The sequence below is a fragment of the Hevea brasiliensis genome, chromosome 7 (assembly GCF_030052815.1).
Source record: "Hevea brasiliensis isolate MT/VB/25A 57/8 chromosome 7, ASM3005281v1, whole genome shotgun sequence".
NCBI lineage: Eukaryota > Viridiplantae > Streptophyta > Magnoliopsida > Malpighiales > Euphorbiaceae > Hevea > Hevea brasiliensis.
Genome location: NC_079499.1, coordinates 97124641 through 97146425, shown reverse-complemented (window position 1 = coordinate 97146425; position 21785 = coordinate 97124641). Strand labels below are relative to the sequence as shown.

Sequence of the window (21785 nt, the reverse complement as noted above, 5' to 3'; positions counted from 1 at the left end):
AAAAAGTCAAAGTTTTAAATCTAATTATTTATTAATTTTCATTTTGGCCTAATAATGGTAAAAAACAAAAATATGACTTTTTAATGTTTTTATAAATTTATTCAATTTTTTAATTCTAATTTTGTAATTCTATTTCACTTTCAAATATAAATGGCAGTTTGTCTAAAAAATAAAATTGGAGATAATGTTGCCTAGGTTGCAGCCAATTAGAAAGAATAATAACTTAAAGAAAGAAAACATGGGAAGTAAGAGTGAAAATGACGGCATTGGAAGATAAAGAAAACAGAGCACAGTATTATTATCGACTCAAAATCAACATTGTGAGGCGTGTTAGCGCCTTCTTATTGTATTACAACCTTGGTATACTGATCAAAACAATAAGCAACTAAATATATATTATCAAACATTTTCTAATGGTTGTTGACCCAGAACTGTTTCTGAAGATAGTTAACCACATTCTTGTCCAATTGGAATGCCTTAGCCAGAACATCAGGGTTAATTGGTGGATTAGATCCAAACACTGCATTCGCAATTGTGATAACTCCTGGATTTTGGCTGCTCAGTCCAGCAATAGCAACTGCATTAGTATTTCCAATGTTGAATTGAAAGTGAATGAGACCAATTGGAAACACAAAAACATCTCCTGCATTTAGAACTTTGGTAATGAGGCGATTGGGGTTTTATGTGACAAAACCCACATACAGGGTGCCTTCCAAGACTACTAGAATCTCTGTGGCACGAGGATGAATGTGTGGTGGGTTTAGGCCTCCGTATGGTGCAAAGTCAATACGAGCTATAGATATACCAAGAGTGTTGAGCCCTGGTATTTTATCAACATTTAAAAGAGTTACATTTGATCCAACTTGATTTGATGTATTTCCTGGGATGTTGAGACCCGAAAAAGAGAAATCGTTTGCTGTTGCAAGCATCGGGTCTCTGCAGAACTTTCCATTCACGAACACTGCATGGAAAATTAAGTTGGGGAATCAATCTCAGATAATAATCTTGTTCAAATGGATGGAAGCTAATAAATTGCATCACATGCATAGATGAAGGAAAAGTGATACTGAAATAGAACACACAACCAACAATGTATGGAATAAATGAGAAAGAAAGAAAAAAAAAAAATAATCATACCACCATCCTTGGGGTCATTGATGGCAACACAAAAGTCTTGAAGAGGACTAGCGTCGAAGGCAAAGGCAAAGGAGGATGACAAAGCCAGTAGGACAAAAGCTACTAGGAAATGAGCTCCTTTCATGTTGTAATTAATTAGGCTAAGCTAGGCTGGATGTCTCTAGCTTTTTACTCAGGAAGAGTGCTTGATCTGAGTGGAGATAGGAAATCCTGCATGGGAAACAAGTGTATTTATAGGTGGGGTTTGGAGTCATTGACCTAGTCCTACATTAAATTAATGAAGAATTGCTTAAATGGTCTTCAGCAGTTGATTTTTGGCTTTTTCTATTCCATGGATGAAGCATTCTACAACAACTATACACATTTTTCTTCATGTCTAAATACCTTCCTATGCTTACATCAATAAAATTTGGGTTGGAACCAGTCCTTCCTTCTTTTCCATGTTTTCGTCCTAGTTAATCAATATAGAGTAATTGCAGAGTAACATGTATCCTACAAGTTATTTGTATGTCAACAATTCTGGAACGAGCAAAGAGTAATTAAAAGAAAATGACTGAAATTTTCTTGTTGGCAACCCAGTTGAAGCCTTTGTAGATGCAATTTTAACATCTATTTTAATTGATAATATGGTTTGTAAAAACATATGGGAAGTTAATGCAGTGGCAAGTTTTGTCTTTGGTTGGGACAAAGACAATGCATGGATTGATTTCTTTACAATTTGGAAAGATTTTTTTTTTCCTTCTAAATATTTTAATTTGGGCATAAATGGTTGATATTTGACTTGATTAATTCATACCATAACTTAAATTTTCATTCAATGAAAAGGTCTATCTATGGTGTGTTCGACTTTATCGCATGGATTACTCAGTACATACTACACAGAGTTGGTCTTTGTTAGTATGATTAAAAATTTTCTATGAGCAGAATGAGAAACAAAAATAAGGAAAGAAATATGAAAAAGAAATTGAAAAAATTGACTAGTTCCAAGCTGATTGTATTATATTTTGGAACTTATAGAAAAAAAAAAGTTTATTTAGAATGGTTCGTCTATGAAATTAAATGAAAAAAAAAAAAAGAATATCATTGTTGCAAGACTAAGAAAAAAAATCCAAAACTAATCAATTCTGAGTTATATACAAGAAAAATGAAAATTAAAGACAAAATGAAAAGATTTCAAAACTTTTAAATAATGTCTCAAAATATTAATGGGATGAAAAATATCACCGTATAAAATGTTGCCATATCTACGTCAGAAATAGCTTTTTGGAACAAATTAAGTTTATCTTATGAGATAACTATTTTACAACTGAAAAAAAATGTCATTAATGGAAATATAATGATTAAAATTATTTTTTATTTGAAAATTATTTTGCTTAATTATAGATAAGCGTCTCTAATTGTTTATTCATCACCTACTAATTCTTTTCTATTTTCATTTAAGATCTCTATTTACTGATTAGTAATGTTTTGGACTTAATCCAATTAATTTGAACATTGATCTAAGAATTAAATAAATAAAATTATTATTTTTAAATAAATTCAATATTTTAACATAAAATGACTCGCAATTTAAAATAATCTATATTTTTTTTTATGGTTAACCGATGAATAATTTGGATTTTTATTGAGATAAAATTTGAGATCATAAACTTCAAACAAGATGCGATTTAACATCCATTTCAAGAACAATCAAAGTAATATTTCAATGGGATTTTTGTCAATTTAATTTTTTTAAAAAAAATTAAATTAACTTCCAATATAAAAATTATTTTAAAGGGTGATAATGAATAATCCATTAATTTGGAAAGTGGTTAATGACTGCTTCTACAAATACTAAAATAATAAAATTTGCGGAAGGAGTGGAGTAGTAAAGCAATCCAATTTCAGACATTATAGGTACATATCTAATTAATTATACATATGATGTGACAAGTTATTAACTCAGAGACATGGTCATAGTCAAGGCTATTGGTGTTGAATTTGAAGCAGCATCCAATAATAGATTCACAAACAGAGTCTTCAACTTTAAGGGTCATAGATTTGAATCTCATTACCGGCATTTTAAACATTTCATTGTGGTAATATATTTACGTTTAATTAGTCTTATTTATAAAATTATTTTAAGATGTGGTCCTGCCATAGGTGAGGTTATATGATCAAAATACATGAATTAAATCTCATTATTTATTAATTTTCATTTTGACTTAACAACGGTAAAAAGAAAATAAACATTTTAATTTTTTGTAAATTTTATTTGATCTTTTTATTCTAATTTAGTAATTTTATTTCACTTTCAAATATTAATTGCAATTGGTCTAAAAAATAAAATTGGAGATAATGTTGCCCACGTTGCAGCCGATTAGAAAGAATAATTAAAAAAGACAGCTTAAACAATCTGCAATATTATGGTGGGCTCAACATCAACACTGAGAGGCGTATTAGTGCCTCCTATTTGTGTTTCAACAATATGGAAGTTGCTAAATATATATTATCAACCACTCTCTAATGGTTGTTGAGCCAGAACTGTTTCTGAAGATAGTTCACCACATTCTTGTCCAATTGGAAAGCCTTGGCTAGAACATCAGGGTTAATTGGCAGATTGGATCCAAACACTACATTTGCAATTGTGATGACTCCTGGATTTTGGCTGCTTAGTCCAATAATAGCAATTGCATTAGTGTTTCCAATGTTGAATTGAAAGTGCATGAGACCAATTGGAAATACAAAAACATCTCTTGCATTTAGAACTTTTGTAATGAGGCGATTGGGATTTGATGTTACAAAACCAACATACAGGGTGCCTTCCAGGACTGCTAGAATCTCTGTGGCACGAGGATGAATGTGTGGTGAGTTTAAACCTCTGTTTGGCGCAAAGTCAATACGAGCTATAGATATACTAAGAGTGTTGAGCCCTGGTATTTTGTCAACATTTAAAAGAGTTACATTTGATCCAACTTGATTTCATGTATTCCCTGGGATGTTGAGACCCGAAAAAGAGAAATTGTTTGCTGTTGCAAGCATCGGGTCTCTACAGAACTTTCCATTCACGAACACTGCATGGAAAATTAAGTTTGTGAATCAATATCAGTTAATAATCTTGTTTAAATGGACAGAAGCTAATAAACCTCATCGCATATATAGATAAAGGGAATGTTATTTTTGTTGTTTGAGTTTTGGATATATTTTTCATGGACCCGAATTGTGACCCGACCCATAAGTTTTACACTGCGACCCGATTGGGATAAAAAGTTAGATCTGTGGTGGTAGCGTAGGTCACAGGCTGATAGAAATATTATAATATTCTACCCTTTGCGATAGAGTTGTGAGATATTAGGGCAACATACTGGGGTTAGGGTTTGAGAGTTCTGAGTGATTGTATCTTGCTCTTTTCATCATAGTGGAACTTTTTTTTTCTTGTTTTCTCCGTAGACATAGACCTTACGGTTGAACTACGTTAAATCTTGTGTTATTCTTCTTCTCTTTTCTATACTGTGTGATTATGCGATTTGTGTGTGTGTCTTAGATTTGCTTTCCTGTTATAACAAATTGGAATCAGAGCTTTGTGCGTAGAACCTAGGGTTTATAGATGGCGTCGTCTTTAATGAAGTATGAGATGGAGAAGTTTGATAGTGGATCAAGTTTCAGTCTGTGAAAGATTAAAATCAATTCTTCCTTGATCCTACAAGGTCTATGGAAGGAAATCTAGGATAACTTTTCAAAAGGTATGAAAAAGGTGGAGAAGACTGATCTGAAGGAGAGATCCTTGAGTATGATTTTCATGAGCGTAACTAATAATGTCTTATGCGAGATTACAGTTGAAAGCTTAACGTCTACAACATGGAAGAAATTAGAGTTATACTCTGTCAAATCGCTTACCAACTGCCTGTATCTGAAGAAAAGGCTTTACAATCTTTGAATGAGCGAAGGTACGCCCATTAAAGAACATCTGGATGAATTTAATTCAATCATTATGGACCTGAAGAATATTGATATTGAGATTGATAGTAAGGATCAGGCCCTTATTGTGTAATGTTCTTTGCCACCCTCTTATGAGACTTTTGTTAATACTCTGTTGTATGGGAAATACAGTATTTCACTAGACGATGTTAGTAATTCTTTAAAATCGAAGGAGTTAAAAAGAATTTTCCAGATAATAGAGAATGATTTGAGGGGGAAGGTTTGGTGAGCAAGGAAAGAACACATTCATGGGAGGTTTCTTCCAATAGGAAGAAATCTGAGGCCAGATCTAAGTCAAGAATGAAAAAGGCCAACTGTTTTGAGTGTGGGGAGCAAGGTCACTACAGGAGAGACTGTCCCAAGTTAAAAAATAAAAAATGAAACCACCATAAATTTCTGAGAATGTGGTTAATAGTTTTATCGATTTTGATGGTGATGACAGTGCTGGAGAAATTTTATCCGTGAGTTCAGATCATGGACACAATTCCTGGATTCTTGATACTGATGCTACTTATAACATGTGTCCACATAGGAACTGGTTTGTCACTTACAAATAGATGAGTGGCAAGGTGTTTCTGGGCAATGATCATGTATTATCTACGGAAGGAATTGGTAACATCAGATTGAGAATGTTTGATGTCGTTGTCAGAACTATAGAGTGTTGGTATGTTCCAGGACTAAAAAAGAACTTGATTTCTCTTAGGACACTTGACTCTCATGGATTTAGATACAATACAGAGAATAGAGTTCTCAAAGTGTGCAAGGGCTCTATGGTACTTATGAAGAGCAGTTTGGTTTCAGGATTATATTTTCTTCAGGGTAGTACAATTTTAGGGGAAGCGGCAGTAACAACCAGAAGCAATAATTAGAATCAGACTCAATTGTGGCATCTGTGTCTTGGTTATATGAGTGAAAGAGGATTATCTACGTTAAGCAAGTGAGATTTGTTGGATGGGCAGAAAATAGAATCTGTGGACTTTTGTAAACACTGTGTGTTTGGCAAACAGACCAAGGTAAAGTTCCATAAAAAGGCAGTGCATAAGACTAGAGGAACAGTGGATTACATCCACTCAGATTTATGGGGTCCTAACAGAATCCCTTCCAAGAGCAGTATCAGGTACTTCATGACTTTGATTGATGATTACTCTCAGATGGTGTGGGTGTATTTTTTGAAAACAAAAGATCAGGCATTTTCAACCTTTGTAAAGTGGAAGACAATGATTGAGAAGTAGACAAAAAAGAAGGCCAAGTGTCTTATAACTGATAACGGGTTGGAATTTTGCAATCGTGAGTTTGATGCATTCTGCAGCAATGATGGTATAGTGAGACACTGCACTTGTACAAGGACACCACAACAGAATGGTATTGTAGAACGCATGAACAAAATTCTTTATGATAAAGCACGAAGCATGCTCTCACATTCAGGATTGGGAAAGGATTTCTGGGCTGAAGCAATTAATACAGCCTATTTCTTGGTTAATAGATCTCCATCTACAGCTATTAAGTGCAAAACTCCTTTTGAGATCTGGTCCGGTTCACCTACGGATTACTCTCAGCTGAGAGTGTTTGGTTGCCCTGTTTATGCTCATGTAAGAGATGGTAAGCTTGAGCCGAGGGCAAGAAAATGCATACTTCTAGGGTATGCATCTGAAGTGAAAGGCTACAAGTTATGGTGCAATGATCCAAAGTATCCAGGATTAATTACCAACAGGGATGTGACATTTAATGAGTCTGCTTCATTAGATAGTCAGAGGAAGAAGTCAATAACAGAATCTGATTACGGTGTCAGAGAATAGGTGGAGCATGATATTAATACTTCAGCAGTTTAGTCCAGTGATTCAGAGGATGAGGTGCAAAATCTTGATCAATAAGAGGATGCACCTGAGCAACAGCAAGAAGAACCATATAGCATTGCAACTGGTAGAGAGAGAAGATAGATTAGACCACCACAGAGATATGCATATGCAAATCTAGTTGCGTTTGCCTTTTCAGTTACTGAGACAGTTGATGTGCATGAACCCAGCAATTATAGAGAAGCTATTTCTTGTTTAGATGTAGATCAGTGGGTTGGTGCTATAAGTGAAGAAATTGAATCTCTTCACAAGAATCAGACTTAGAAGCTTATAACATTGCCTAAGGGACAAAATGTGATAGGTTACAAATAGGTGTTGAAGAAAAAGGAAGGCACTCCAGGGGTTGAAGCACCTCGATATAAGGTACGGTTGGTAGCAAAAGGCTTTACTCAGAGGGAGGGGATTGACTTTAATGAAGTATTTTCTCCAATTGTGAAGCACAGTTCTATCAGAGTCTTACTTGCTATGGTTGCTCTTTATGATCTAGAGCTTGAGCAAAACGATGTGAAAATAGCATTTTTGCATAGTGAGTTGGAGGAGCAAATTTATATGAGTCAGCTTGAGGGATTTGTCATTCCAGGTATGGAAGACCATGTTTGCTTGCCTAAAAAATCTTTATATGGTCTGAAACAGTCTCCTAGGCAGTGGTATAAAAGATTTGATACATTCATGGTGCGTAATGGCTTTAATCATAGTTCATATAACAGTTGTATGTATCATAAGAAGCTTTCAGATGATTCATTTATTTATTTGATGTTGTATGTGGATGACATGCTTATTGCTGCTAAAAGCATGTCACAAATTAACATTCTGAAAAAGCAGTTGAGTGATGAGTTTGAGATGAAAGATTTGGGTACTACAAAGAAGATATCGGAAATGGAAATTACTTGGGATAGAAGTGTTAGGAAGCTCTTTTTGTCTCAATAGGCCTATGTTGAGAAAGTACTTAAGCATTTCAACATGAATGATGCTAAGCCTGTGACTGTTTCGTTTGCTGTCCATTTCAAGTTATCTGCAGACATGTCACTAAAAATAAATGAGGAGATGGAGCACATGTCCAATGTTCCCTATTCGAGTGTTGTTGATAACATCATGTATGCTATGGTATGCACCCGACCTGACATTTTTCATACAGTTAGTGTTGTGAGTAGATGCATAGCGTGTCCTGGGAAAGAGCATTGGCAGGCAGTGAAATGGATTTTGAGGTATTTGAAGGGTACTACAGATGGCCAAGATGAGTGATTCGGTTGTTGGCTATGTGGATTCAGATTTTATAAGGGACTTAGACAAGAGGAGATCTTTGACAAGTTATTTGTTTACTCTTTCTGAAAGTGCTATCAGTTAGAAGGCAATATTGCAAGCTACAGTTGCTTTGTCTACCACAAAGGCTGAATAAATGGCCTTAACAGAGGCAGTAAAGGAGGCTTTATGGTTACAAGGTTTGGTGGGTGATCTTGGGTTAATACAAAACAAAGTAACAGTGTTTTGTGACAGCCAGAGTGCAACACATCTCACAAAGAATCAGATGTGCCATGAGCAAACTAAGCACATTGATGTCAGATATCACTTCATTCAGGACATTATATCTCAGGAGACTGTAGTTATGCAGAAAGTCTCTACAAAAAATAATCCACTAGATTTGATGACCAAGGGAGTCCCAGTCAGCAAGTTTAGACATTGCCTAGACTTGGTTGGTGTTTATAGAGCTCAGTAATGCCCTTGCGAGGGCATATGGCAAGACAGAGTGTTTGTGGTTATTTTATTGATGATTGAGGGAATTCAAGCCAAGGGAAAGAATTGTTATTTTTGTGGCTTAAATTTTGGGTATATTTTTCATGGACTCGAATTATGACCTGACCAGAAAGTTTTGCGCTGTGACCCGATTGAGATAAAAAGTGATATCTCTTGTGATAGCGGAGGGCACGGGCTGATAGGAAAACACACTGGGGTTAGGGTTTGAGAGTTCTGAGTGATTGTATCTTCCTCTTTTCATCATAGTGGAACTTTTTTCTCTTGTCTTTCCTGTGGTCACAGACCTTATGGTTGAACTACGTTAAATCCTGTGTTATTCTTCTTCTATTTTCTATACTGTGTGATTATGCGATTTGTGTGTGTGCTTAGATTTGCGTGCCTGTTATAACGGGAAAAGTGACACTGAAATAGAACACACAATTCAGAATATGAGGAATAAAAGAAAGAGAAAGAAAATAAGTTAATCATACCACCATCCTTGGGTTCATTGATGGCAACACAAGTGTCTTGAAGAGGACTAGGGTCAAAGGCAAAAGCAAAAGAGGAAGACAAGGCCAGAAGGACAAAAGCTACAAGAAAATGTGTTCCTTTCTTGTTTTAATTAACTAGGCTAGCTAGGCTGGATATCTTTAGCTTTTTGCTCTGGAAGACTGCTTGAGCTGAGTGAGGGTTGGGAATGTCACACCTTACCCCTCTGTAAGGCAAAACATGATCCCGTAGAATACTTAATGAACTACTGAACTTCACCTACCGATAACTCATTAAGTACCCTACAAGGGATTTTAAAACAATTTTCTTACATTTTGGAAGTGATGAGCATTCTGGTAGGAATTAAAAACCATTTATTCAAAGTTTAAATACTAGTAAAAATTTTTGTCCATTTTAATTTTGCCGCAAATTTTATAAAAATTTTGACAGTGTTCCGTTTGTATTTGGAGAAAACAATTCTTCAAATACCTAAAATAAAACACTTCCAATAATTTTCTCAACTCCCAACCTTCAAATAATCTCAAATCAACTCAATTCAATTCACTTCAAAATAATTCCACAATCCAAATCAAAATTTATCATCTCAAAATATTTAATAACTTCATTCACAAGGCATAAAGTATGAAATTCACAAGTACAAATATTAATTTACAGAAGGAAATTCAAAAATAATATTATTACAATTTAGTTACAACTGCTCAACTTTACATTGATACATAAAGCGTTATAATATTTACATCAAAATTAACTATAAGGGTATAAAATAATACCCATACAAAAGATCAATGTGGTCCTCAATTCAATAGCAGCTCACTCTGCTGCTTTTTCCTTGCTCTTATCTGCGACAGCAAAATAAGCTATCGCTAAGTATAAAAATACTCAGTGGTGCACAATAAAAATTTAAAATACAATACATAAATCATTCATTGATGAAACACAATTTAAATATTTTTCAATCACATTTCACAAATTATCAAAGCTCATAATAACACAATTTAGTCAAATAATTTAATAAACACAGTGTTGCCAAAATCATACACAACTTAAGCCATGACACAAAATTTCTGATCAATTTCGTGTTGTACACCACGACAAAGCAATCTACAACCCCATTAATCGAAATCAATGAGGGAGGTGGCTAGCTAGCTAATGAGCACTCATCCGATCTCAACCTCAACTGGCAAGCCAGAGAGGGAGGAAAATAAACGATCTCAACCCCATAAATGGAGGAGGAATAATGTGATACTGTCAGGCTAAGTGTGAACACAAAATCAATTCAAAACAATTTATTTAAATAATTTATGAGAAATCTGATCAATTTCTAAAGTCATATTTGCGATTATAAAATGGCAACACAGTACATAATTAATCACATAAGTCAAATTTTTTAGAATAAAATATTTAAACAATAATTATTGTGCACAGACCTGACGTGAATCGCCTTTAGGCCTTAACTCAGTCTCTCAGAGCTTCCAAGCCTTTTTCAGCTGAAACACACAGTTTCACAGTGTTTCAGTACCATAACTTAGCATAAATCCAAAAATAAATTTAACTTCACTTTTACCTAGCTTTAATGTACTAAATTTGACGTTCTCGAAGTTTTTGTGTTTCGGGTTACTATTCACTATACTATTCAAGTCAAATTGTTGACTTTTTAAGGCTTAATAGGTATGGGAACTCTAACTTCACCCACATACCACATTTTGGTCATTAAATTTGTTGGTTTTTGTCATTTTCTCAAAGCTTAAGTCCTTTAGGCATAATTGTCAAATTTTTAGTTTTGGTGTCCCTAGTTGGACTGTTCCATTGGTCACTCTAATGTTAGAATTTGGCAAACCTTTCTTCACAGAAAATGTTTCCTATTGTCTTAAGTTTATTCTCCTTTTTGAATCACTACAATTGGAGTTTTGTAGCTCAAGTTATGGCCATTTGAACCATAGCTGCCGGATTGGACACAACTCAGATTTTCTAGGCAATTTTGGTGCTAGCAGTTTTGGGTCACCAACTTGGGGTGGCCAAATGGCTTGGTTGCTGGCAGAATTTAGGCTTGTGTTCTTCATGAAAGTTTTAGGTCTATATCTCATCTAACCTCTGGTAAAATTTCAGGTCATTTTGACCTGCATAGCTCGAGTTATGACCAAATGAACAAACACTGTTTATTTGGTCAGTTTGTATAGGGCAGCCTGCAATTTTTCAACTTTGGTCAATTTGTTCACTAGGTTTTGGTCACTTTTTGCTCATGCTTCCTAAATGAAAATTGTGTCATTTAGTGTCTATTTTCATCCCCAATTGGTTCTATACCAATTGGACTTGTAAAATTTCATTTTTGGTCTTTCAAAGCTGACTTGGTCATGTTGCCAGCAGCATGACCACACTCCCTCTGAATTTGACTTTAATTCCAACCATTCCAACACAACTCATTTGGTCACAAATGACCATTTTTCACTTCACAATAGGTCAAAGACAATTTACTCATTTCTCACATTTTTGGTCCACAAACCCTAACGTTCAAAACCCTAATTCACCAACCTCATGCATTTAACCACATTTAGTGCTTTTAATCCTAACCATTCAACTAAATAAAGTTTCTAAACTCATTCAAATCCATCAAACCATGCAAAACACACTCCCCATCATGCTGGCCAAATTTCAGTTTAGTCCTTTACAAGTGTTTTTATTTCATTACTTTAGTTTCTAAGCTCATTTCAATAACTAAATATGCATTTGATTAGATAATTGGTAGTTAGAAGACTAACCTTTGCTTGCAGGGTTTCTAGGCTTTCCTTTCTTCAATTCTTTCTTCTTCTTTTTACTCTCTAATGTTTCCTCAACATGTAAGGAGAATTTTTTGTGTTGGGACTTTGTGAATTTATGGGATAGAGTAGGGAAATTCAAGCTTCCTTTCCCTTAACAATGGTGGAACAAAGTGAAAGAATGGGGAGAGAGAGGTGAGGCGGCAATGAGGATAAGGAAGATGACTTAATTTTTTTTTTCTTTTATTTTCTTTTATTTAATTTGTCTTATGGAAGACCCAAAAAAATCTAATTAATTAAATATATTAATTATTACCTTTATGGCATCATGCATGATGTCATGCATGATGTCATCTCCCTACACTTTTTCATTTTCCTTTTTTTTTATTAGTTCTTTAATTTAATTCTCGATTCCAAAATTTTTTTTTCTCCGATTTTATTTGACAGTTAGGTCAAGAGTCAGCTCTCGGGGTCAATTGACCAAATTGCCCCTCGCCGGTTCATCCCGGTTTGCAAATAATTCAATATTTTTTTCGGCTCCCTGACCTAATTATTTGACTGACTTAACAGTTCTTTTTCGTGATTTTCTCTTTTTCACTGTGTTCATAAGGGTCCTAAGGACCGTAGCGTCACATTTTACAGTTTGAAATTTGAGTTTAAAATGACTTCGCAGTCCTTCCCGAGAAGGTCACCCATCGCTGTGACTCTCAGCTCGTTTAACTTCTTATATTCTGTTTTTCTTATTTATACTTAACTAATTGGCAATTACTAATTATTTGTATTTATAGCTTCTCTAGTTGTCTTAAGTGTGGTTCTAATCCCCTTAATTGTCCGGATAGACACCGGTCACCGGAACAGTGAAATATACCAGGCTATACAAAATAGGGGTGTTACAGGGAAAGTGAAGGTTGGGAAAACTTCTTGGAAAAGAAGTGTATTTATAGAAGGGATTTGGATTCATTGAACTAGTCCTTGTTATCTGCACAGTACAGTAAATTAATGGATAATTGCTTAATTAGTCTCCAGTGGTTTTTTTTTTTTTCATGGATGAACCGTTCCACAAAAAATATATGCATTTTTCTTCTTGTCTATACGACTTCCTATGCTTGCATCAATACGATTTGGGTTGGAACTAGTCCTTCTTTTCCACGTTTTCATCTTTGGGTAATTAATATAGAGTAATTGCAGAGTAGCATATATCCTACAAGTTATTAGTATGACAACAATTCTGGAAAGAGTAAACAGTACTTTAAAGAAAAAGACTAAAATTTTCTTGTTGGCAACCAGTTAAAGGCTTTGTAGATGGAATTTGAGCATCCATTTTAATTGATTTAGAGTCGAACAATGTGTTTTGTAAAATTACATTGGGAGATTTTTTTTTTCCAATAATATCTTAGTATCTATCACTAATTACATTAAGAAATAGTAGTAGGTGTCCCAAATAATTATTTATCTATAGCATGACATAAAAATAAATAAATATTTTTTAAAAACAAAACTTTTAGTTACAATATATTATTTTCAGTGTAGTGACTATGGTGGCAAGTTATCTATTTGGTTGGGACAAGGTCAAAGTAGTTGAAAGTTATCTACACTGGATAATGCCTGGATTGATTTCTTTATTGGTAAAAATCAATTTGAAAGATCTTTTCTTTTTGTGTCTAAATATTTTAATTTGTGCATCAATGGTTCATATTCGACTTGATTAATTAATACTATAACTTAAATTTTCATTCAATGAAAAGGTCCGATTGCAGGCTACAAAGAGTTGGTATTTGTTAATTTGATTAAAAACTTTGCTATGAACAGAATGAGGAACAAAATTAAGATAATATGAAAAAGAAATTGGAAAACTGAATAGTTCCAAGCCATCAAATTATATTTTGGAAGCCATAAAAAAAAGTGTATTTAGAGTTGTTGCAGAATGGTTCATTTATGAAATTTGAAGAACAAAAAGATAGAGAATAGCATTGATGCCAAAAAAAAAAAAAGCCAAACTAAGAGAAAAAATAAAATCTAAGACAAAGCATAAGCTGTGCTTATCCATCATTTTACCCAAACTTTTGCATAACTTACTGCACAGCCTATGCATCAACTTATGCAACATTGATTCATATTCTATTAGTTATTCCTTTTCTCTAATTCTGTTGCCAAGGCACCTTTATAATCTTTAACTTCTTCCAATACATCTTCAGGTACTTTCTTGTCACTTTATTTTTCTTATCTTATTTTCACTTTAATTATGCAATTTCACTTAAGAATTACTTTTTATTCTTTGCAACTGGAACTGGTTACCCTTTGCTAACTGTCAACATCTGTTTGGAATCTGTATACTTTTTGTAATTCTTCTTTCCTTTCCACATCTTTAACATTGAGGACAATATCCAAAATAAGTTTGGGGGCTGTACGTAAATTTTGCAAAAAATTTATTTTCTCATTTAGTCTAAATGAATTTCATTTCATACTATATATACATCATACTTTCATATTGTAAATATTTTACATACATACGTGCATATTTCATATAGCAACTATATAAAAAGTTTGCATATAGATTTTTTATTTTTAGTTAATGCATTTCTCATTTTCAGAAATCATGCATTCATAAAATAAAATTTTTGCCAAGTCCTTAGAATATGAGAGTTATTTAGTAAACTAGTTTAGCATACCTCTACTTGGGTGTACCGATTGAAAATTTCCTAAGAGATGTAAAGTTTTAAAAGATATATACTTGCCTATATCATCTTAGCTTTTAGTCAACTAATCAATTAATTAGAGATTGGTATGCTTAGGGAGAATTTTTGAGCAAGAGGTAGTTAAGTGATATCTCACTAATCCTAGAATAATTTTTCTAAACTTTGCAAGGCTAAATATCAGCTTGTACTTGAAAAAAGAGATGATTAGCCATTCTTTAATTAAAACCCTCACATTTTAACCTTTTGGCCCACCTTTCACAAGAATTAACCCTTGCAAACCCCCTTTGAGCCTACATTTACTCCTAATTTTTCGTGGAAATCTCATTATTTCCTAGCCAATAGACCAAGTACTCCTAACCTTTTCATGAGTATATCTTTTCATAATAATAGGTACATAAGAAAGATAAAAATAAAAATAAAAATAAAAAGGAGAAAAAATGCTTATCCTTTATGAAAAAGTGCTTAGTATACATGTACCTTTCATTGTTGTTATTCAAATTGGAAGAAAACCACCCATGTATTAAAAGAAAATGAGTTTGGGGGAGTTATTTTTAGGGACAATAATCATAAAAGAAAATACGAGACACAAACTTAAAAGTGACAAAGTAGTCCCTTATCTCTATGCATTTTGTAAGATATGTTAGCACTTAAATACTCTCATTATGTATTTCTCTCCTATTTTATGATATATATGATTATCCAAAAGAAAAAAAAAAAAAAAAAGAGTATACCTTATGTCTTCATGGTGAAAATATTCTCATGCTTTGCATTTCTTTTGCCCTTTCTTTGTTAGTCTCATTTTAATCCCTATAGCCCCATACCATCCTTAAAAGTCCTATGATCTCTTAATTGTACCAGCTACATTAGTGGAGATAGAGTTAGGGAATTTGATTATGGGATAGGGAATTTATCCATTCATTCATCATGTTCTATCATTCTACATAGAGACACTTTGACTATTGATTGTTCTGGAGTTTCTTTTTGAGTATGACTTTCTCTTTTGATTAATTAGTTTGGGATTCTTGGAAAATAACTTGAGGCTAAGCAGTGAAAGCTTGTATAGATGTTAAATTCTTTGCACTTTGAAGAATGGGCATAGAGATTATTGGTATAGCTAGAGGTAGGTTTAATTGCTCTAGTGAATGATTCTCATAATTCTTGGACAAGGGACCCCAAAATTGCATTGTATTTCAAAGTTTACTTGAAGACAAGCAAAGATTTGAGTTTGAAGGTATTTGATACAAGAATTTCATGTAGTCGTTTAGATTAGATTTCATAGTCATTTTATCTATTTGTTAGTTAGTTTTTGTTAATTTCATTAGTTATTTAGTTATTTTTTCATAATTATTAATTTTGGGTTAATTTGTAATTTTATTTTTGTTTTGTAGATAAATTTATTTTTGAGGGACTAAAAAGTAATTGTGCAAGTGAAGAGTAAATTCTAAGTCCAAAAGTGCTAAAAATGAAAGCTAAAATTGAAGATTTTGAAGGCTGCCAAAATCTACATAACATATTGCACAGCCTGTGCAGCTTGCGTATAGAAATTAGAAGAAATTTTGTAAGTTGCTGAAAATTATACAGGATGGTGCACAACCTGTGCATCTGCCTATGCAAGAGCCCATTAAATAGCTAGAGCCTGTCGAGTGTTGCACAAGATATTGCATAGTGCATGTGCTTGTGCACTATCATGGAAGACAAATTGAGATTCACTGAAAGATGCACATCCTTATGCATAGCTTGTGCACTTGCTTATGCAGTAGACTGAAAAATTGCAAAGATTCACTGAAACCAGCACAACTTATGCATCTACCTATGCAATATCAAAGAAAACCCTTGGAGCTTACCAAAATGTGCACAGGGACCTACCTAGCCATGCAAACCAATTTTTACTCATCCACTCCAGACTTGACTCTGCACAAGATGTTGTGCTGGCATTGTTTAAGGTATGCACTTCCTCATTAATTAACTGAAGAAGCAAATCTTCCCACACGTGTAGTGACCTCACCTCACACCATTTTTAGGCCAGTCTAGGGTTTTTTTCAGGGGGTATAAAAACTCTCTTACATCACTGTTTGCTACAAAAGGAAAAGAGAGAAAGGGGAACTAACACACTCCATTCTTTGTCTGAAGCTTGGATTCTTCTTCATTCTACACCATTTTCTGCACTTTTTCTATCAAATTTCTTCAGTTTTAATTTATTTTCATGTTTTATTTCTTCTTTTGCTTAGAATCTCTTATATGAAGTATGGATAGTGAGTAGTACTTTAAGATTCTAGAGTTGGATATGTAATATTTAAGATATTTTGTGGATTTAAACTGTTTAATTCAAATTTTATGATTATTTTGAGGTTTTATCCATTACTTGTATGCTTAATGACATGCTTAGTGTAGGATCTCATTAAGTTTTATTCTTAATCCTTGGTTGAAGCACTGAAAGGAGAGAACCTAGTAATAGATAATCAAGAAATTGAACTTAATTAGCTTAGATTAAGAAATAGACTAAAGATTAAGAGGGCTAATAGATTGATTAAAAAACTTAATAGGTCTTGGTTAATTTTAAACTCCGCAAAAATAGGATTTAATTAATCAAAGCACTCTTTATATCACTCGAAAGAGATTTCAAAGGATTTGAAAATCGATCTCCTTGAAACACATAATTTTCATATATTTGGCTAACCAATCAAAATTCCAAAATAGCTCAAATATGAACCCTTAACTCCAAAATCTCCTTTTTACAATTGTTGCTTGATATTTTACTTTGAGAGCTTAGTTTAATCCATTTTCATTAGTTTTCGTCATTAATTTCTCAATTTCTTCATTTAGTCAATTATTGAATTAATCTTTGCTTGAATTGAGTTTTGCATTTTCATTTTTTAAACTTTAGATTCACAAATTCCTTTTACTTGTTTGATTGAATTACAATTTTAGTACAGCTCATTTTATATCAAAGATTCAATTTATAATACAACTCTTCAAGGGAACGATATCTTTTTCTATACTACTTGAAAGACCCGTGCACTTGCGATTGGCCCACATCAATAACTTGAGATGACTTAACCTAACCTCGCATTAAAAAGACAAAATTTATGATAACTCAAACCCATCTGACCCAAACCCATTTACCACCTATAAATGAATTATAATTATATTTTTTTCCCCCAAAATGAATTCAATTTTTAATATTGGAATAACCTGGATTGTTATTGAGATAAAATATGAGATAAACTTGAATATTGATTTAGCGATTTAACATCCATTTCCATTTTCAAGAACAATCAAAGTAATCTTTCAATGCCTTTTTCCATCTTGTTCATCATTTTTCTTTTTCTTTTTTTTTGTAATTTGTTTTACGACAAGTGGTAAGTTTCCCATCAATAATTGTCCTTGTATTGATTTTTTTTTATCATTTTTTTAATAAATTCTCATATTTGTATTTGTTTGAAATATGTATAAAGTTCTCTGCTAATATTGGGGTCTTACTCTTTCATTACTGGGAATCCTATCACTAAGACTCTTAGTGGAGTTTCATTTTTATTTTTGTTGCTTCCAATTTTGATAGACTTTTTAACAGTTCAAAACACAGTGTGTATGATTGATTTCTTTTATTTTGAGACTTTGGATCTTCAAGTTTGCGTAATAAATTTCTATCAATGAAATCTGATAGTGTAGCATGGTCGTCCGTTAAAATTTGGTTTTTTTTTTTTCTTCTGCGGGTTACAGAAGTAATTCCTGAGAGAGCATTACAAGGTTTCTATTACCATCTAAAAATCCAAAAGATTATTATTCTCTACCAAAGTTATATCTGAACATAAGTTTTCAAATGTCTATATTTGTATTTTATTCCTCTTATGAGAGAGATTATACTGTACTTATATTATGATTCTTATGAATAAATTGTCAAATTTAAAAAAAAAAAATTATTTCAATGGGATTTTTTTGTCGATTTAATTTTTTAATAGAATTATATAATATTCCAATATAAAAATCAGTTGAAAGGTTGATAATGAATATTGCATGAATTTGGAAAGTGGTTATTGAATGCTTCTACGAATACTAAAATAATAAAATTTCCAGAAGTGGAGTAGAGCAATCCAATTTCAGAATTTAAAGGCACATAGATAACATATTTAATTCATTGTACGTATGTCATGACAAGTTATTATCACAAAGACAAGGTCATCATAGTCAAGGCAATTAGAAGTTATTATCTCATAGACTGGTTAGTGTTGAATTTGAAGAAGCAGCAATAGATTCATAAAATAAGTCCAAATGAGCTCTACGCTGGATTTTTATAATGGATAGATTTCTTTTTCTTTTTAGTTGAAACTCCACGTTACAAAATTTCTAATGGGTTGATTTAGGTGGTAAGGAAGATTTATTTAATTTGAGGAGTTTCAGGTTATCGTCAACAAATTTGATGTGGCGGCATATTTATGTCCAATTAACCCTATTCACAGAAATTACTAAGTTTTGGCCCGATATAGGTGCAATGAGGATGATTCACGATGTGTGTGGATGTAAAATATGTAATACTTTCCACTAGGTGTATGGTCAACCTATTTGTCCACCTTTTATTTAAAAAGTCAAAGTTTTAAATCTAATTATTTATTAATTTTCATTTTGGCCTAATAATGGTAAAAAACAAAAATATGACTTTTTAATGTTTTTATAAATTTATTCAATTTTTTAATTCTAATTTTGTAATTCTATTTCACTTTCAAATATAAATGGCAGTTTGTCTAAAAAATAAAATTGGAGATAATGTTGCCTAGGTTGCAGCCAATTAGAAAGAATAATAACTTAAAGAAAGAAAACATGGGAAGTAAGAGTGAAAATGACGGCATTGGAAGATAAAGAAAACAGAGCACAGTATTATTATCGACTCAAAATCAACATTGTGAGGCGTGTTAGCGCCTTCTTATTGTATTACAACCTTGGTATACTGATCAAAACAATAAGCAACTAAATATATATTATCAACCATTTTCTAATGGTTGTTGACCCAGAACTGTTTCTGAAGATAGTTAACCACATTCTTGTCCAATTGGAATGCCTTAGCCAGAACATCAGGGTTAATTGGTGGATTAGATCCAAACACTGCATTCGCAATTGTGATAACTCCTGGATTTTGGCTGCTCAGTCCAGCAATAGCAACTGCATTAGTATTTCCAATGTTGAATTGAAAGTGAATGAGACCAATTGGAAACACAAAAACATCTCCTGCATTTAGAACTTTGGTAATGAGGCGATTGGGGTTTGATGTGACAAAACCCACATACAGGGTGCCTTCCAAGACTACTAGAATCTCTGTGGCACGAGGATGAATGTGTGGTGGGTTTAGGCCTCCGTATGGTGCAAAGTCAATACGAGCTATAGATATACCAAGAGTGTTGAGCCCTGGTATTTTATCAACATTTAAAAGAGTTACATTTGATCCAACTTGATTTGATGTATTTCCTGGGATGTTGAGACCCGAAAAAGAGAAATCGTTTGCTGTTGCAAGCATCGGGTCTCTGCAGAACTTTCCATTCACGAACACTGCACGGAAAATTAAGTTGGGGAATCAATCTCAGATAATAATCTTGTTCAAATGGATGGAAGCTAATAAATTGCATCACATGCATAGATGAAGGAAAAGTGATACTGAAATAGAACACACAACCAACAATGTATGGATTAAATGAGAAAGAAAGAAAAAAAAAAAATTAATCATACCACCATCCTTGGGGTCATTGATGGCAACACAAAAGTCTTGAAGAGGACTAGGGTCAAAGGCAAAGGCAAAGGAGGATGACAAAGCCAGTAGGACAAAAGCTACAAGGAAATGAGCTCCTTTCATGTTGTAATTAATTAGGCTAAGCTAGGCTGGATGTCTCTAGCTTTTTACTCAGGGAGAGTGCTTGATCTGAATGGAGATAGGAAATCCTGCATGGGAAACAAGTGTATTTATAGATGGGATTTGGAGTCATTGACCTAGTCCTACATTAAATTAATGAAGAATTGCTTAAATGGTCTTCAGCAGTTGATTTTTGGTTTTTCTATTCCATGGATGAAGCATTCTACAACAACTATACACATTTTTCTTCATGTCTAAATACCTTCCTATGCTTACATCAATAAAATTTGGGTTGGAACTAGTCCTTCCTTCTTTTCCATGTTTTCGTCTTAGTTAATCAATATAGAGTAATTGCAGAGTAACATGTATCCTACAAGTTATTTGTATGTCAACAATTCTGGAACGAGCAAAGAGTAATTAAAAGAAAATGACTGAAATTTTCTTGTTGGCAACCCAGTTGAAGCCTTTGTAGATGCAATTTTAACATCTATTTTAATTGATAATATGGTTTGTAAAAACATATGGGAAGTTAATGCAGTGGCAAGTTTTGTCTTTGGTTGGGACAATGTCAATGCATGGATTGATTTCTTTACAATTTGGAAAGATTTTTTTTTTCTTCCAAATATTTTAATTTGGGCATAAATGGTTGATATTTGACTTGATTAATTCATACCATAACTTAAATTTTTATTCAATGAAAAGGTCTATCTATGGTGTGTTCGACTTTATCGCATGGATTACTCAGTATATACTACACAGCGTTGGTCTTTGTTAGTATGATTAAAAATTTTCCATGAGCAGAATGAGAAACAAAAATAAGGAAAGAAATATGAAAAAGAAATTGAAAAAATTGACTAGTTCCAAGCTGATTGTATTATATTTTGGAACTTATAGAAAACAAATGTTTATTTAGAATGGTTCGTCTATGAAATTAAATGAAAAAAAAAAAAAAGAATATCATTGTTGCAAGACTAAGAAAAAAAAAACCATACAAGAAAAATGAAAATTAAAGACAAAATGAAAAGATTTCAAAGCTTTTAAATAATGTCTCAAAATATTAATGGGATGAAAAATATCATTGTATAAAATGTTGCCATATCTACGTCTCAAATAGCTTTTTGGAACAAATTAAGTTTATCCTATGAGATAACTATTTTACAACTGAAAAAAAAATGTCATTAATGGAAATATAATGATTAAAATTATTTTTTATTTGAAAATTATTTTGCTTAATTATAGATAAGCGTCTCTAATTGTTTATTCATCACCTAGTAATTCTTTTCTATTTTCATTTAAGATATCTATTTACTGA

The 21785-nt window shown here is 32.9% G+C and overlaps 2 protein-coding genes and 1 pseudogene across 2 annotated transcripts; all 3 read right to left on the bottom strand.

Annotated features, from left to right (window-relative positions):
• Nucleotides 1-296: 296 nt before the first annotated feature.
• Nucleotides 297-1319, bottom strand: LOC131181704 (germin-like protein subfamily 1 member 13; annotated as a pseudogene).
• A 2320-nt stretch (nucleotides 1320-3639) lies between these two features.
• On the bottom strand, nucleotides 3640-4181 carry LOC131181405 (germin-like protein 8-11). The gene is made up of 2 exons (XM_058149460.1): nucleotides 4081-4181; nucleotides 3640-3997 (listed from the first exon to the last, which is right to left on the bottom strand). Exons 1-2 carry the CDS (start codon nucleotides 4179-4181, stop codon nucleotides 3640-3642), a joined length of 459 nt encoding a protein of 152 aa, XP_058005443.1.
• A 15307-nt stretch (nucleotides 4182-19488) lies between these two features.
• On the bottom strand, nucleotides 19489-20543 carry LOC110644235 (germin-like protein subfamily 1 member 13). The gene is made up of 2 exons (XM_021796931.2): nucleotides 20353-20543; nucleotides 19489-20175 (listed from the first exon to the last, which is right to left on the bottom strand). The coding sequence occupies exons 1-2, from the start codon at nucleotides 20474-20476 to the stop codon at nucleotides 19625-19627; spliced, it is 675 nt and encodes a 224-aa protein (XP_021652623.2). The 5' UTR covers nucleotides 20477-20543; the 3' UTR covers nucleotides 19489-19624.
• Nucleotides 20544-21785: the final 1242 nt, after the last annotated feature.